Below are 16900 nucleotides of genomic sequence, written 5' to 3' on the forward strand. Positions count from 1 at the left end.
AGTGGCCTAGTGGTTAGAGCACTGGTCTTGCAATCCAGAGGTGGCCGGTTCAAATCCCACTGCTGCTCCTTGTGATCTTGGGCAAATCACTTAACCCTCCATTGCCTCAGGTACAAACTTAGATTGTGAGCCCTAATGGGACAAAGAAATATCCAGTATACCTGAATGTAACTCACCTTGAGCTACTACTGAAAAAGGTGCGAGCGAATCTAAATCTAAAAAATAAAATAAAATAAAAAAAAAAAAAAAAAAAAAAGGGGGCAAAACCACCTCTGATCTTCTACGTTGCCTACCAGCCCACATTTTCAACAGCAGCAAATGAGACTATTGGGATCTTATTTATCAATTCTTTTGGGTGTTACATACAATCTGATTAAAATCTTAATTTGCATGACAAGATTCATGAAAATAAAAAAATATTAAAGGTTATATGTCCATGCAACTGCTCAAAAATATCTTGTACTCCTAAAGTAGTTTCTCATTTACTCATATTTGTGTGATGTAATACAAATGAGATTAAGCTTCTCATCCCTAGATCAGTATACAGTGTGTTCTACCAGGAAAGGAAAAATTTATGTTCTTATCTGATAATTTTCTTTCCTTTAATCATACTAGACCAGTCCAGATTAATGGGAGACAGAGAAAATAGTTCCGAGTACTTCGCCCTCTTAAGGGTATCATGCAGCCTGGAATGTTCAGTATTTTGAATAGCCAATCAATGCTGCTCCCACCTACTACAAACAAGAACACTGTAAACAGGAAAGAGAGGTCCCGGAAAGCCAAGAGTGCCCAGGTGGAAGACCATCTGGGTTCTTGTACGACCAATGGCCAGACAAACCAGCCATCGAGTAACAAGGGAAGGCACCACTCATTCCTAGTGTCTGTTGTGCAGACACAACCCTGAAGCAGAAGAAGTTGCTCGTGATATGACCGAGAGCCATACAGAGCGGGCATCCACGAGTGGTATGGCAAACCTGGGAGAAACTTGTCCTCCTGAAATGACCCCAGCTTCCAGAGGCCTAAAAGGGACTCAAGTCACCGACATGGAGGAATTGAACCCTAGAAGAAGTAAAACATGCAGTGTGGGCATCTGGACTGGTCTGGTATGATTAAAGGAAAGAAAATCATTAGGTAAGAACATAATTTTTTCTTCCTTGTCATCCAGTCCAGACTAATGGGATCAGCAAAGCAGTCACAGTAGTAGGGTGGGTCAGGGAAAAAAAATGAATGAATAAATAAATAAATAAATAAATAAATGCTCCAATAGGGCAACAGAAAATATCCTTGAAAACTCAGAGTGACAGTCCAGAGAGGAAACACAGCAAGCAGAGATGTCCAGAGAACCCTGAGACAAGAATTCAAGGCTCCGAAAAATGAGACAAAGGCCCCAGGGAAGGGAGCTAGTGCTCCGAGCACCCCCCCTCCCCCAGAGCTCGAAGGAGACTAGGGAAGAACAGAAGGCCCAGAACAAAACAATCGAGGAGAGAGGAAACAATGGACCACTCCCCAAGCCAATGCAGAGTCCAGTGCTCACCATAGCAGAAGACAGGAAGTAGCAAGACAGTATCCGGACCCTAACCGGAGGACCAAGAGCACTACGTCCCAGCAACAAAGATGTATGACAGCATAAATCAAGCCAAAGAACCCCCTAAAGAAAGGGCACTGGACCACAATGAGCAGCATACGCACTGCAAACTCGCAGGCAAATATCCAGGAACGAAGATATGCTCCATTTCCAGAGGAGGAAAAAAAAAAAAAAAGAACAAACATTTTCCAAGGAGGAGGAAAAAAAAGGAATGCCCTGCATCCAAGAAAGAATTCCCGTTAGGGCTCCCAGAGGAAGCCATGAGTGGTCCCCAGAAAACCACAGCGAAAAGGGCCATGTAAGAATCACAGGCAAGGAGCCTGGAAGATGAAGAGAAGATGTCTAGGCTAAACATCTGGAGAAGACACCACGCTCAACACTAGATGGCAGCATATGCCCTTGCCTTAGAGAGCGGGGCTTGACGGCCACAGACTAAGTGAAACTCAGACTGCCAGAAAGTGCATACGGCCCACCATCCAGAGCAGAATGAAGACCGCCATTCAGAGAAGGAAGGCTCGCCAAGCAAACCTGGAGCAATACTAGACCTTCAAAAAAGGATCAAACCTCCACATTCTGCAATGAGACAGCAGGAAACTAGAGAAGGTCCAGGCTAGATATGTCAATATAGAGCAAGAATCAACAAAGGAGGTCTTTTACTAAAGATTAGCTAGAGTTATCTGCAGCAGAGCCCATAGGAATAAAATGGGCCCTGCTTCAGATAACCCGAGCTAATCTTTAGTAAAAGACCCCCAAAATGAAGCCAGGATCTACATCCAGAGATAGGTTCAATATCCAAAGGCGGAGTAAGGCTCGAAACCACTAGACTTGACAGACAGGGACAGAGATAAATATCAAACATACCAGGAAACAGAACAACATTCCTAGGAGAAACAGTCTGACATCTGCCCCCCCCCCCCCCCCAAGAGACCGGATAACAGATCTCCCAAAAGATAGACAGTCCTGAGACAAGATGGCAGTTCATAATCAACGAAGCCAGGCTTGCAGACCTGACAAGACCAACCGTCAGCCCCTAATGGAGACACACCTGACCTGAGAAGAGGCTGTATGACAGGCCTGTAAGAGTTAGAATGCCATCCAAAAGAGCAATAAGATGCCAAGCAGACAGACCAGACTAATTCTTTAACAGAAAGCCAGCACTCCTGCCCTGCTAATCCCACACACAAAGAAAGGGGAAAAGCAGTCCCTGGAGAGAAACAAAAGGGGAGCTGTAGGCCAAAGGACTTGTCCCAAAAAAAAAATAAGCAAAGGAAGGCTGCTATAGCCACAGAACACCGAGTAAAGAAGTAGAGCAAAGGAAGCCCAGCTTGCAGGACTGAAAACACAACTCCCAAAGGGAAAACAATGCAAGCAGGTTAAAAGAAAGATTCATATGCTCTGGAGATCTGACAAGGCAGGATAGCAAAAAGGAATTCACACACATCCAAGTCAAGAAAGCAAATCAAGGAACCTGCAGGCAGAATCTCTATGCAGAAAAGGATGCGAAAGTCACCCAGTACTAGAAAGTACTGTGGAATGTACAACATAGGAAGTCAGAAGCTGACATGGCTTAAGAGAAAGGCATTAGGGGATTGTAAATAAAAAGCAAGGGTCCCAAAATATTTCTGAACACATCCGAGAGCTGAAATAAATAGCCAACTGTGACCAGCAAAAAGCTAGTGTGATCTTCTCAGTTCAAGGCCCTGAACACTGGAATAAACTACCGCAGTCCCTCTGTCAAACATCACTCCAGAATTTTAAACTGAAACTTAAAATCCAATCAATATTGTAGTTATATCCTCTTTTTACTCCTAGAAGGATTGTCATCCCCTTCCTCTCCCCCTAAATTTTAGACTGCAAGCCGCCAAGACATTTTGTATGGTAAGCAGGATAGTAAATCCCAAATAAACTTGAAACTTGCTATAAGTGGGCTGAGCTTTTCTGTATAAGTTATTTTTTTTCTTGATTGTATTAGACTGAATTATAAAATAAAAAAATAAAAGGAAAACCCCAGATGATATGGTACGTACTATTCAATTTGCCCACCTAGCAAACAATATTAAATTTTACAAGACATTTATCAGGATATATTTATTGCCTTTTTGAAGAACTTCATCCAAGGTGGTATACAACAGATGAAACCAGACATATGCAATAAACAAATTACAACAGTAAAATATTCAAAAAATATACATTGCAGCAGAGCATGCTATTTACAATGTCAACACAATACACATAAAGCACCTTATTTTATTACACTTGTTATACCGCCAATCACCATTTGGCAGCTAGGCTGTTAACAATAAAACTCACTAAGAAAGAGGAGGTAGGTAAGTAAGATTAGCGGAAGGAAGAGAGAAAAAGGACGAAAAGAGAAAAGAGGGTGGTCAGGCAAATAGCAGGAAAATGTCTGATTGAAAAACCAGGATCTGAGAAGTTGTTTTAAAAACAGGGTATGAGGGTTCTGATTTAATGAAGTTGTGCAATGTATTCCACTGTTTGGGGCCAGCATATACAGAAGCAGTAGCACGGGTACTATTAAAGTGTATTACATTAGGGGATGGAAGGTGGAGAAGAGATTGTTGAGAGGATCGACGGGAATGGGAGTAGGGAATAAGCAGTTTGGAAATGTAATCAGGGGCTGCTGGCAGAAGACCCTTGTAGACCAGTAGGAGCAATTTATAAATGACACGGTAAGAGACAGGGAGCCAGTGTTCTTGCTTGAGAAGGGGAGTACCGTGATTGAATTTTCAAACACTATAAAGAGGCTTAACAGCTGTAGACTGTACAAATAGTGTTTGAGAGAGGATAAAGGCGGGCCAGAGAACAAAGCATTATAGTAGTCTAGGTGTGTGATGACCAAGGAGAGAAGAAGAAGAGTAAGTATACATGAGGTGAGAAGGTGGAGTTTTACTGAACAAATCTGCTGTATTGCAAAGCAGGAGGATTGAATAACCTTACTGATATGATGCTTAAAGGAGAGATTTAGATCAAAAAGAATTCCTAGAATACGCAGTTTTTCATCAAAGGCTATGAACTGACCTGGAAGGGATGGAGGAGATGGAGTAGTAGGAGGAGGGTTCAAGAAGTGCATAGCTACTGTTTTGGATACCCTGTCCTCACTTGGATTCCAGGGCTCTGTCCTTTCCTGGTCCTCTTCCTACCTCTCCCTCCGCACCTTTAGTGTTCACTCTGGTGGATCCTCTTCTACATCTATCCCTCTGCCTGTCGGTGTACCTCAGGGTTCTGTTCTTGGTCCCCTCCTCTTTTCTATCTACACTTCTTCCCTTGGTTCATTAATCTCATCCCATGGCTTTTCCTACCATCTCTATGCTGATGACTCCCAAATCTACCTTTCTACCCCTGATATCTCACCTTGCATCCAAACCAAAGTTTCAGCGTGCTTGTCTGACATTGCTGTCTGGATGTCTCAACGCCACCTGAAATTAAATATGACCAAAACCGAGCTTCTCATTTTCCCCCCCAAACCCACCTCCCCGCTCCCCCCGTTTTCTATTTCTGTTGATGGCTCTCTCATTCTCCCTGTCTCCTCAGCTCGAAACCTTGGGGTCATCTTTGACTCTTCTCTCTCCTTCTCTGCTCATATCCAGCAGATTGCCAAGACCTGTCGTTTCTTTCTTTACAACATCCGTAAAATCCGCCCCTTTCTTTCCGAGCACTCTACCAAAACCCTCATCCACACCCTTGTCACCTCTCGTTTAGACTACTGCAATCTGCTTCTTGCTGGCCTCCCACTTAGTCACCTCTCCCCTCTCCAGTCGGTTCAAAACTCTGCTGCCCGTCTCATCTTCCGCCAGGGTCGCTTTACTCATACTACCCCTCTCCTCAAGACCCTTCACTGGCTCCCTATCCGTTTTCGCATCCTGTTCAAACTTCTTCTACTAACCTATAAATGTACTCACTCTGCTGCTCCCCAGTATCTCTCCACACTCGTCCATCCCTACACCCCTTCCCGTGCACTCCACTCCATGGATAAATCCTTCTTATCTGTTCCCTTCTCCACTACTGCCAACTCCAGACTTCACGCCTTTTGTCTCGCTGCACCCTACGCCTGGAATAAACTTCCTGAGCCCCTACGTCTTGCCCCATCCTTGGCCACCTTTAAATCTAGACTGAAAGCCCACCTCTTTAACATTGCTTTTGACTCGTAACCACTCGCCTCCACCTACCCTCCTCTCTTCCTTCCCGTTCACATTAATTGATTTGATTACTTTATTTATTTTTTGTCTATTAGATTGTAAGCTCTTTGAGCAGGGACTGTCTTTCTTCTATGTTTGTGCAGCGCTGCGTATGCTTTGTAGCGCTATAGAAATGCTAAATAGTAGTAGTAGTAGTAAGACCAAGCAGGTGATCCCTTAGCCATTTAGCGATCTGTTCAAGACAGAAGTTTAAAGTAGAAGAACTGTTGGAATCCATCTTATAGGAATATACAATTTGGATGTCATCCGCGTAACAATGTAGACTGCAGCCCACGGATTGGATGAATTATGATTAAAGGAGAGAGAAAAAGAGTAGTGGGGCAAGAACTGATCCCCTGAGGGACCCCCATAGTGTAGGGGGTACTTCTTAGAAGAAAGAAGTCTAGATACTAAGTGGTAAGAGTGTCCATGGAGATAACAGGTGAACAAGGATAGGACTAATCTGGAGATGCCCATAGAGGAAAGCCACTGCAATAAGTGATCGTGGTCCACCATGTCAAAGGCTGAGGAGAGATTGATGTACTATGACACTAGATGATTTCTGATCCAAGAAGTACAGAGCTCGTTATAAAGTGCTGTGAGAAGACTTTCTGTACTATGGGCTGCTTGAAACCCCGCTTTCCTAGAATGCAGTGAGAAGATTTTATCGGAAAAAGAAGCCAGCTGTTTTAAAACAACGTTCTCAAGTAGTTTAGAAAACAATGGAAAGTTGGCAATGGGACAATAACTGAGCGGGGAAGAAGGGTCTAGGATCAGGTTAAGAATAGGAGTGATGATAGCTGATTTCTAGTCTTGCGGGACAGTGCCTGACTCTAGACTCTGTGTAAAAGACCTTGACAGATAGCAAAGGAGATAGTAGATAGCAAAGGAGACAAGATGAAGAGGAATATATTGACAGGTAAGAGTAACAGGAGCTTAGGTAAACAAAGGTGACAGAAAAGGTATATGAAATTGATCTCAGCTAGAGTATATGTGGTAATCAAGTCTGAGTACAGCTAATTTTAGTTCTTGTGTGTGATTAGCTAGTTAGATGCATTTTCCATTAAAGGCTTTGGAGAAGTGCCAGGCTTTTACCTACTTCCTAAAATTAGACAGTTTTTTTGGGAGTGTGTTCCAGAGTATAGAGGCTACTCCTGAGAAGACTCACTCACAGGCTTCACATCAGATGATTTCCACTGGAGAGAGTATGGTTAGGGATGCTCCTTGCGAGGACCTTAGAGGGCTTGCAGGTGCACAAAGGGAGATTCTATCCAAATATTTTCACCAATTCTCTGTAAGGGCCTTGAAGATCAGAGAGTTAAATTTAACCCTGTATTGCATTGGTAGCCAGTGACAGTTTTGCAGAAATGACCACTTTTTATAAAATGTGCATGTTGTACAGAATCTAGAATATTTCAATAACAAATCCCTATGGATTCTAGGGACTAATTTAAAACAAAAGCTTGTCTTCTCTTTTCTGTTCTTCCAGCACTTAAGAGTCCCACAAAGGGTGGGACATTTAAATGTGGGAAATGTATGTTTTGCCAACAGACAATTGCTAGGGAGAACTCACTAATTCTCTCAGTTTCAACTGAACTTGAATTAGCATATCAATCACATACAGTGATGGTGATTTGCCCTCAATTGTCCTGTAACATTAACTAGTATAGTAATTCACTCTGCTAAAAGAAAGCATGGATCCCTTTTGCACATAGTGATGGTTCAGACTTACCATATATATGCCTGTTGATGGTACATTTTTTGAAGGTCATTATATTCTGTGTTAGGGTGCCTGTCTTATCAGAAAAGATATACTGGATCTGCCCAAGCTGTTCATTTAATGTGGTGGTCCTAGCTTTCGCTGGGGTATCTTTCTCAGGGTAATACATTTGCAGGTCCCAGTTGATAAAATAACTTTGGCCCAAACGAATTACTTCAACACTATAAGGATAAATGAATGATAAATGTTAGAGAAAGCAACTTCTCAACTACAAACAAGGACCTTTATTTTGCAACACTTCAGCATCACATGAATACTTAGATAGCTGAAAACAGGGCCACCGAGAGGGGGGGCAGGGGGGGGAAATTTCCCGGCCCGGGCCGCCAAGGGGGGCCCAGCGCCACAGTCCCACCCGCCCACCGTCGTCGACCATCTGCCACCAGGCCGGGCCCCCTGCATTGAAATCACAGCGCCTCTCACCTCCATGTGAAAGCACTGCAGGCAGAAGGCAGCAGATCCCTTCACTTCGGGCCTCTTTCCCTCCCTGTGTCCCGACCTCGCTCAAGTTACATCAGACGAGGGTCGCACATAGGGAGGGAAGGAGGCCCGACGGGAAGCGATCTGCTGCCCTGCAGCGCTTTCACACGGAGGTGAGAGGCGCTGTGATTTCAATGCAGGGGGCCCGGCGGGGACGGCCTTGCCCCGGGCCTGGCCCAGTCTGAAAATATCTGGTCTGCAGTATTTTTCCTCATACTATACAATATTCACCCCAGCTATGGGGTAATCAACTCTGTCCTGCAGCCTGATGGTGAAACATATCAGATTTTATGTGATCACTCAAAATCAATAAATACTTTTAAAACAGAGTTCTGTTTGGTTTTCAGTGTGCACTCTTTCCTTTCAAGAGTTATTCATGCTAGCTATGGGTTATTCAACTCTGATGTACAGAATTACATAATTTGTCGCAGGATACCAATCAGTAATGTTTGTTTTCCACATATGAAAGGAAAAGTGCACTATGTGGGCAATGGCAACAGAACTATTACTGCCCGATTACTGCCAGGTTAGTGTGTGAGCCCTTACTGTCTTCTAAATAGGAAGCGATAAGGGCTCAGGCAGTAAATGGCCATGCGTCAATTTTTATATTAGCACATGGCCATTAATGACCTCCATTTTTTAAAATAGCCTTTTTCCTGATGCATTAAAAAAGTGGCCTGGTGCATTGCAATTCCATGCGCCCACACTACCGCAGGTCACTTTTTACCGCAGCTTAGTAAAACGGTCCCTACATTATTACTTCTCTCTATCTGATCAGGTGGCGTTCCTTACTGAAAACATATCAGAAGAGTATCACGATAATTCTTCACTGATCCATCATTTTTATATACCAATTTTATGTACTTATAATTTTGCGATTTGTTTAGATGCTCAAATTATGCTTATCTCAATAAGCATCAAGTAGACAGGCAACAAAGAATTACGGCAATACCCTTCTGATATTTTTTCAACAAGGAACACCTTCTAATGATCCAATAAAAAAGAAAAAGAATACAGTAAGAGATTATATGGTTTTATTTTGTAAAGGTAACATAGGCATCCATAGGTCTTTATCAAATAGGCTCCCAGAACTAATCCCAGAAATGCCTTCAAATTTATACCTGCTCCAAAAGGTGTGTGTGTGTGTACATTCTCTATGCATGTCTGTAAACAACTCCATCCTGCTCCAAAAACCTACACTCCCAGAACACATACATAACGGGTGTATTTTAAGTGCACACCATATTGTCAGTGTGTACCTGTTTGCACATATGTGCCCTATTCCTTGTGTAAAACATTAACACACGCAAACTGCTTTGTAAAATTATCCCCATTGTAGTTCCCGTTCATAAAAGGCTAATGGACACGGTCAAAAGCCTTCTTGACATCAAGACTGAGAAGGCACCGAGAAAGAAACACACACTTAGCACAGTAAAGCAAATCCACCATTCGATACACATTGTCCATGGCTTGCCAATGGGCCACAAATCCCACTCAATTTGGGTATATAAAGGAAGGAAGGACAGCAACAAGGCTCCTAGCTAAAACCTTGGCCAAAGTTTGTCAGAGTTAAGAACAGAAATGTGACGATAGGAGGTGCGTTCGGTTTTGTTTTTGCTCAGTTTAGGTATGACCACTATCCAAGCCTCCAAACATGGACAGGGTCAAGGCTTCTCCACTCCTGACCACATTAAGAAGTTCCGCCAAAAGTGGAACCAATTCAACAGCAAAGCCAGGAGATTTTTCAGTTGGCAACTCTAATAACCTGTTGGACCTCACGAGGGGTAACTGGACCCGCCAGACCCATACGTTAGTCCTCAGTCAATGTAGGAAAATCATGAGTAGATAAATATGCCTCAATACCATCTGGGCGGATAGTGGAGTCCCAAGTATTATTCTTGGAAGCACACTGACCAAAACACTATCAAATCAATGAAGCTTTAGTTAAGACCTGGCCCTGCTGGTCACTCACACAAATAAAGGGACGCTCAGAGCAAAGCTTATGCAGTTTAAGGGCCAAAAGAACATCTAAGTTTTATTATGTATTCATAATGTAATTTGCTTATGTTTCAACTGAAAAATTGTAACTGTTCCATGTAAAGACTATCCAACCGTCGTTCAGCAGCCTGCAATTCACAGAAAACAGAAACTGAACCAGTAGCCTTTTGATGTTCCTCCGATCGACTGATGGTATTGAGACAGCGGGCCAACTGGGTATATTGAACGAGCCCGTTGGTTGGCCTTCTGAATAAAGTAACAATGGAACACCACCTTTAAGGCATTCCAAACAATGCCCAAAGCATGGCCAAAATGCAAAATCAAGTTCAAATAATCCTTAAGCAAAAATCTAACACCCTCAAGGATTTCATCATCCTTTAGCAAAAGAATATTCAGAGTCCACCACTGATCCTTATCTTCCTTCCGAACAGAATGAACAATAACCCACACAGGCGCATGATCAGAAAAAGTGATAGTACCAAAGTTGGATGAGCCATCCTCCTCAGACAACCTAGTGTCCAAAAGAATGTAGTCTACTGAAGAGTAAAACCCATGGGTGTGGGAATAAAAAGTATAATCCCGAACTGTAGGGTGAGAAGATGCCAAGTGTCACAAAGACCAAGATTGTGAGAAAAGGATGCCAAAGCCTGAGAGAGCCAACAATCCACCCCAGGAGCAGCTCCAGAGTGATCTAAGGCAGAATGAAAAGTGCAAAGCCCATTTTTACATACATCTATAAAATTGTGCACTATAGCTGAATTAACTGATGTGCAAAGCCTAGAACAATTTATTGCACTTTTTTTTTTCTGAGCCTAGTTTTGATTATGTGAAACTGATAGGGTTATTCTATATAGTGTGGCAAAACTTAGGCACCTAACTTTTGGTGCGCAAACCAAAGTTAACTATAATTAAGCACCACAACTGGGGGAAAATGGCAGTTAGGTGCTATTCTATAACTGGTGTTTAAGGGCTCTTACGCGTAACCGAAAGGAGGAATTCACATTGGAGGCACATCGACATTCTATTTTAGCGTGTACAATACTGTCAAGTTAGGTGCTCACATTTACACCTGCTATAGAGCTGGCAAAAGTGGTGGTGCATAATTGCCAACATATATTTTATAAACCAATGTCCTTAAATGCAAGACCCGGGCGCCAACAGCCGCCCCTGGAGATTTATGGCATGGCCCTAATTTATTTCCTTGCTATTCTGTACCGCCACCCAAGCTTGTGAGAAAAAGGGGGAAGTGGATTGGGTAAAAGCCACATGCTTGAAGGTCAAGACATTTCTCGGTAGAAGAGAATGCATTTAGAAACACACACTTCCTTGAGGACATCCTCAATGGGTTTGAAGATGGGCTGGAAGGGATGAAAGTCATTGACACACTGGTCAGCATTGCCCTTGCCCTCATGAAAAGGTATTTGGCAGCTCTCCTTCAGCTCATTTGGATCCAGAGTGGCCTGGACTTAAAAATTAGTGAAGACCACTGCTAACACACATTAGGTGCACAAATTTGCTATTATAAAATACTAGCTTAGCACATAGATTTTGGGTGCCTAACTTAGTGCTTGTCACTGAATTGCCCTCTTATGTCTGTATTCAGAGTTCCACTTCTCCCTCGCTACCCCACCCTGCACCAAGGGTGGATAATTTATCATTAAATCAATTAATTACATAAATAGTTTTTGAAATTTATATATGCACATGGCGAGGGCAATTTTCAAACACACCTCTATACACTTACGAAACTAACATTTCATATGGCCAGCCCCATGCCAAAGGTCTATGATTCAATTTTTAAGTTGGGTCTTCACCAACAATCTAACGTATAATTCACCTTTCTGCAATAAAGCTCTAAGTTAACTGGGGCAGAGGACGAGAATTTACAGTCTCCAGGGAGAGACTAATTAACACTGCCTAGTGGCTGGATTCAGAGTCTTGGATCCATGGCTCTCAGATGAATGCCCTCCTCACTGCCATTACCAGAACAGGTAGCAGGGGTGGGGAGCATTAAATAGGAGAAAAATCCTCAAGTGGTTCTCTGAATGAAGGCTTGTGGTGTCAGGATATCATCTGTGGTCCCAAATGAACTAGAAGCAAACAAAACGAGACTTTGATATATTCCCTTAGGAGCAATTTGTCATTAGATCAACTGTGGCTCAGGGATCCTAGGGTAAAGCAGAGTAATGCCAGTGGTTTATTAATGTACTTTTTAACTTTACTAATAGTTTAGCCCATCTGGCCACTGTAAAGTAGCATGCCAAAATGGTATTTTTTTTAATTTTTTTAAAGTGAACTAAATTGTGTGCTCCAATGTTGTGTGCACATTTTAACTTATATTTATCACATAACAGCCCATGTGAGTGAGTCACCTCCCTGTACTTTCCATTACCTAGTTGCATAGTTTCATAACTTAACATCACAACCCTAAATTCCCTCCCACCCACCCCGAAATACAAATGATTCCCTGTAACTTGACTTTAAAATAATCCTAGATAGAAAATTTGATCCAGTTCACTGTCAGATCAGATTAATCATGTGTTTTTATTGCAGTCCTCAGCAGGATCATAATACATACAGAATACAAGTCCGTTAATTCACTTTTCAAAAACTAGTCCTTTTCAGGTGAGCTATACAAGAAGGGCCTGTTCACAAGGCTTTATTTGGCCATATACATGTTTGTTTGTGAATACATGGATGGGCATAGAGAAAGCTACACATGGAACTGCACTGAGCCATTCCATTTGTCTTACGGAGCACTCAAAATAGCTGCTAGTAGTAGTAAAATGTACCACTTCCTCTGCATATTACCTTGAAAATCCAGTTCTGCTTACCAAAAATGCCATCATAATTAGCAGAAAATTTGACAGAAGAGTCCTTGGAGAAGAACACTTAAAATCTGTTATACCAACTTGTGTGTGACCATCAGTCCTTCACAATAAGCCTGGATTATTCCCAGATACCTCCTAATATCTGCCTATCCTGAAACAGGCTATATATCAATGCATTTTCCATCTTAAAAAGTAAAAGTAAACGAAAAACTTCATTACCTGACATAAAGGGAAATGGGCACCATAGTATTTAGAACAATTATATAACCCCAGAAAGCAAGGAAACCACGATAAGTGGGGCTGTAATCATATCCATCGTACAGGTACCAAGATACATTCTTTTTGCCTAGTTGATCTTCCCAAAACGTTTGCCCAATAGCAAGACCAGCAGATGATAAAATAAGAAGAACAAAAATCTGAAAGAGAATGTTTTGCTATTAAATAGTTTGTACAATGGAAGACATTAGTCCATAACACTGTTCTAAGAAAGAAAAGGCAAATACACTATAAACTTTATATAAAATGTCTCAATATAATACGGTCAAGGGTTGGTTTTGTTATTTTATATATTACACTGTAGACCAGATAATAGCTTTACCTATAAATGAGATCAAACAACCCAGACACCAACGTACATGTTACATGGGTTCCATAATGTATGTGTTTCATAAAATCAGAAAAAAAGTTATTTTTGGATTTTTAGTTTGCCTTTCACCTTACAGCATAATAAGTATTCAAGTACAATAATTTCTTTCCTAAAAGAGAGCTTACATTCTAAATGTGTACCCGAGGTAATGGAAGGTACCGTGATTTGCCCAGGGTGATGGGTAAGGTAGAATCGTAACAGGAATGACAAAGAGGCGGGAGCAGCATCTGAACCCTCGTTTTCCTGGTTCTCAGCCCACTGCTCAAAACTACTAGGCCATTTCTCCCAGGATCTTCCCCATTCTGTCTACATGGATTGAATATTTTAGAATGATTGAATATTTTAACACCCAACAGACAGGACTTAACAAGGATCTGGATTTTCTAGCCCATTATAAACCATAAAGTTGTATTTCTCTGCTTATCACCCTCCCCTCCCCACAAACATCCTGCTAGACTATCTATGGAATGCTTTGAAGTCCCCACACACATCTCCTACCCACCCTGCTAGACTGTCTATGAGAGACTGTTATATACACTGTCGGCTACCACATTTGCTTATTTTTGATCTGACGAAGAAGGGCAACCTTCGAAAGCTAATCAAGAAATGTATTAAGTTATGTCCAATAAAAAAGGTATCATCTTATTTTCTTTTCCATGTTTTAATTTTGTTTGATTTCTATTATCTACATGAAGAAATCCTTTTAGTACTGGCATACAACAAATCTTGCAATATACACTTAAAAATGAGAAATTACATCTACAAAACCAAAAAATTAGAAGCCAAATTGTAGGGACCATGTGCTAGCATGCACTGTTCTGCTAGTGATGACTTTTTAAATTCTTTATACTGACTTTATATTTATTTTTAATATTGGATTCATTTCCTGATACAGCAAAAGTACTTTCAAGAAACCTCTTATTTAAAACAAAGCTCAACATGAAGTAGATTATACAGTGTTTACCGTATAAACCATATAATTCATCAGAGAGTCAATTTTTGTCCTTTTCAATCTGGTTTTCCCACCATTTCTCATTATTTTAGTGTCTGCTCCTAGAAAGAAGGGAAAACAAAGGAAATGGAAATCCAAAAGTTCCAGCGGTTTTTTTTAGACTGTACATTTTATAAAAAAACAATTCTATATTAAATTATATCGCTTTTTTAATTTCATATGCATAACTATAGAGTATAATTTCACTTACCTGCAAATATCACCAGCCCATGGCAGTAGTCTGTGTTACGAATTTTACAGCCTCGCAGCAAAATTTTATCTGCATCTAGAGGATAACTTGCACCTCTCCAGAACATTGTGCCCAGAAACTTGTCCAGCCGATTATTGGGTTCTTCGCACTCAATCAACCCTAAAGGCAATTTACCATGAAAAGATTAATGCCAGCAATTTAGAGATCTTTGAGTGTTCACAGAAGTTTGTGTCCACTCTACATAGCCTAAAAGCAGCATAGAATAGAACATTTTCATTCGGTAATAACCTGGCTGAGGTTATGACTCACTAGCCTTAAAGTTAACTGTTGTTAATTGACACCTATGCAAAAATCAAGTTTGTGGATTGCTATACCTGGCTATGTTCTTAATCATTTTTTTCAAAATGATCTAACCACCAGGCTAGCCTTCTAAACCTAGTTCTGAAGCCTTTTATTTTAAAGCAAACAAAAAACAAAATTTATGTAGACACACTCAAACAAGATTGGTTAAGATCAGAGAACAGGACTTTAATAATGCAGAGCAAATGTCCATCATCTTTTGGTAAAGGGGGATAAGCATAATTTACAGCAATGGTCACTAGTTTCTGTACATACATACTAAGGAAAACAATTTGAGGCGGTTGAAGTCGTAGACACACAGGTTGCCTCCCACCAGCAGAAAGCATGTTAAATACCATTGGTGCTCCTAGATAAATATATATTTTTTTTTGGGGGGGGGGGGGGGAGACAATTTTGAGATTCTCAAAGATCACATCTACCCTAAGCAAGGCTCCCTTGGTCTTTAAACTGGCTATAAGGGGTTTAAAGAAAAACAGGACAAAATATCATGGACCTTCTATGCAATGGAGACCCCAGCACAGTTTCAACTATCCAGTAAAGCCAATTCTTCTATACTGAAAGTGTGGGGGGGAGAGGGAGGGGGGGAGGGGGAGGGGGGGAGGGGGAGGGAGAGAGAGAGAGAGAGAGAAATATGAGGTGAGCACTGCATATGCTCAGTCCCAGTGGCCTCCGAGATGGAAAACAACAAAGCAAATCCCCAATAAGCCCAGTTCTTTCCAACGGCTGAAGAACTTGGGCACTCTGGCATTCATTTTCGTCACCATCAAGTCCAGATGCAGACAACCCTATCAGTCCACTATCAGCTGAAAATTCTGGCTGGATAGTTCCCATTCTTCTGGGTCCAAGGAGTGCCTGCTGAGAAAGTCTGCCTCCACATTCAAGGACCCAGAGATGTGAGATGTCTACAAGCAGAGATTTTTCTCAGCACAACTTATGAGGAAGGCTGCCTCCACCGCCATCAGATGACTGTGGGTTTTGCCTTGCTTGTTGATATAAGCCACTACCATTGCACTGAAAGGAAAACTCAGACCAGGGCTCCTGCCAGAAAGGGGAAGTCATGTAAGGCACTTTGCAATGCTCTAAGCTCCAAGTGATTTATTGACTACAGACTCGTGGAATTTGTAATGAGCCCCCCCAGCCTGACTTGCTATGGTCTGTTGTCACCACATCCCATTGTTCTAGATAGTGGAAGGTTACATAATAGAATGTATTACTTTTCTATAGTGTCTCTTCCAAAGTGGATCCAAAATGGTTTACAATATAAAAATCATATACAATTCATTCAATACAAGCAAAAGATACAAAAGAGTTTCAATCCCATAAATATACCTTAAATTGAGCAGTGTAAAAATATGAAATATTCCCCTTTACAGTTTCCAAACTGCCTTAAAAAAAAAAAAGGGAATACCCATCCAAGTAAATAGCTCTGAAAAATCTTTCCTATGATATGAGCAGTTTAGATGTAAAGGGGACCTCCGCGCCCCCCCACCCATCACTTATTCTAAAAGCAAAACACTGTTATTAAACAAACCATCAAATTCAGCCATCGCTTGCTCTTGTTGCAATAACCGGTCTGTTACTTCAAGTGACATCTTGAACTTCAAGTTAGTCTCTCTGAAAGATTAAAAAAAAAAAAAAAAGCATAGTATTTACAAGAAGGAGATCTCAAAATACAACAACAATGAAAAAAAAAACTGTAAAAGTGTGGAGATTAAGAATATTATTCACTATAATGCAGTAAGGGTTTGCAGCTACCAAAGGTTAATGGCTAAAACCTCTGCTGTTTGGGGTATTCCCAACAACCTGCCATTTAGTTAACAGAGAC

At 41.4% G+C, this 16900-nt stretch overlaps 1 protein-coding gene across 5 annotated transcripts in view; it reads right to left on the reverse strand.

Annotated features, from left to right (window-relative positions):
- Window positions 1-16900, reverse strand: part of ATP8B1 (ATPase phospholipid transporting 8B1) — a 225912-nt gene that overhangs the window by 63850 nt on the left and 145162 nt on the right. For all 5 annotated transcript variants that reach the window (XM_030192987.1, XM_030192984.1, XM_030192986.1 and 2 more), the window contains 5 exons: window positions 16607-16689; window positions 14716-14874; window positions 14478-14566; window positions 13087-13283; window positions 7514-7722 (listed from right to left, as the gene is read on the reverse strand). In XM_030192987.1, coding sequence (XP_030048847.1) covers window positions 7514-7722; window positions 13087-13283; window positions 14478-14566; window positions 14716-14874; window positions 16607-16689 — 737 coding nt within the window. The remainder of the gene's footprint in view (window positions 1-7513; window positions 7723-13086; window positions 13284-14477; window positions 14567-14715; window positions 14875-16606; window positions 16690-16900) is intronic.

This window comes from Microcaecilia unicolor, chromosome 2 (assembly GCF_901765095.1).
Source record: "Microcaecilia unicolor chromosome 2, aMicUni1.1, whole genome shotgun sequence".
Taxonomy (NCBI): domain Eukaryota; kingdom Metazoa; phylum Chordata; class Amphibia; order Gymnophiona; family Siphonopidae; genus Microcaecilia; species Microcaecilia unicolor.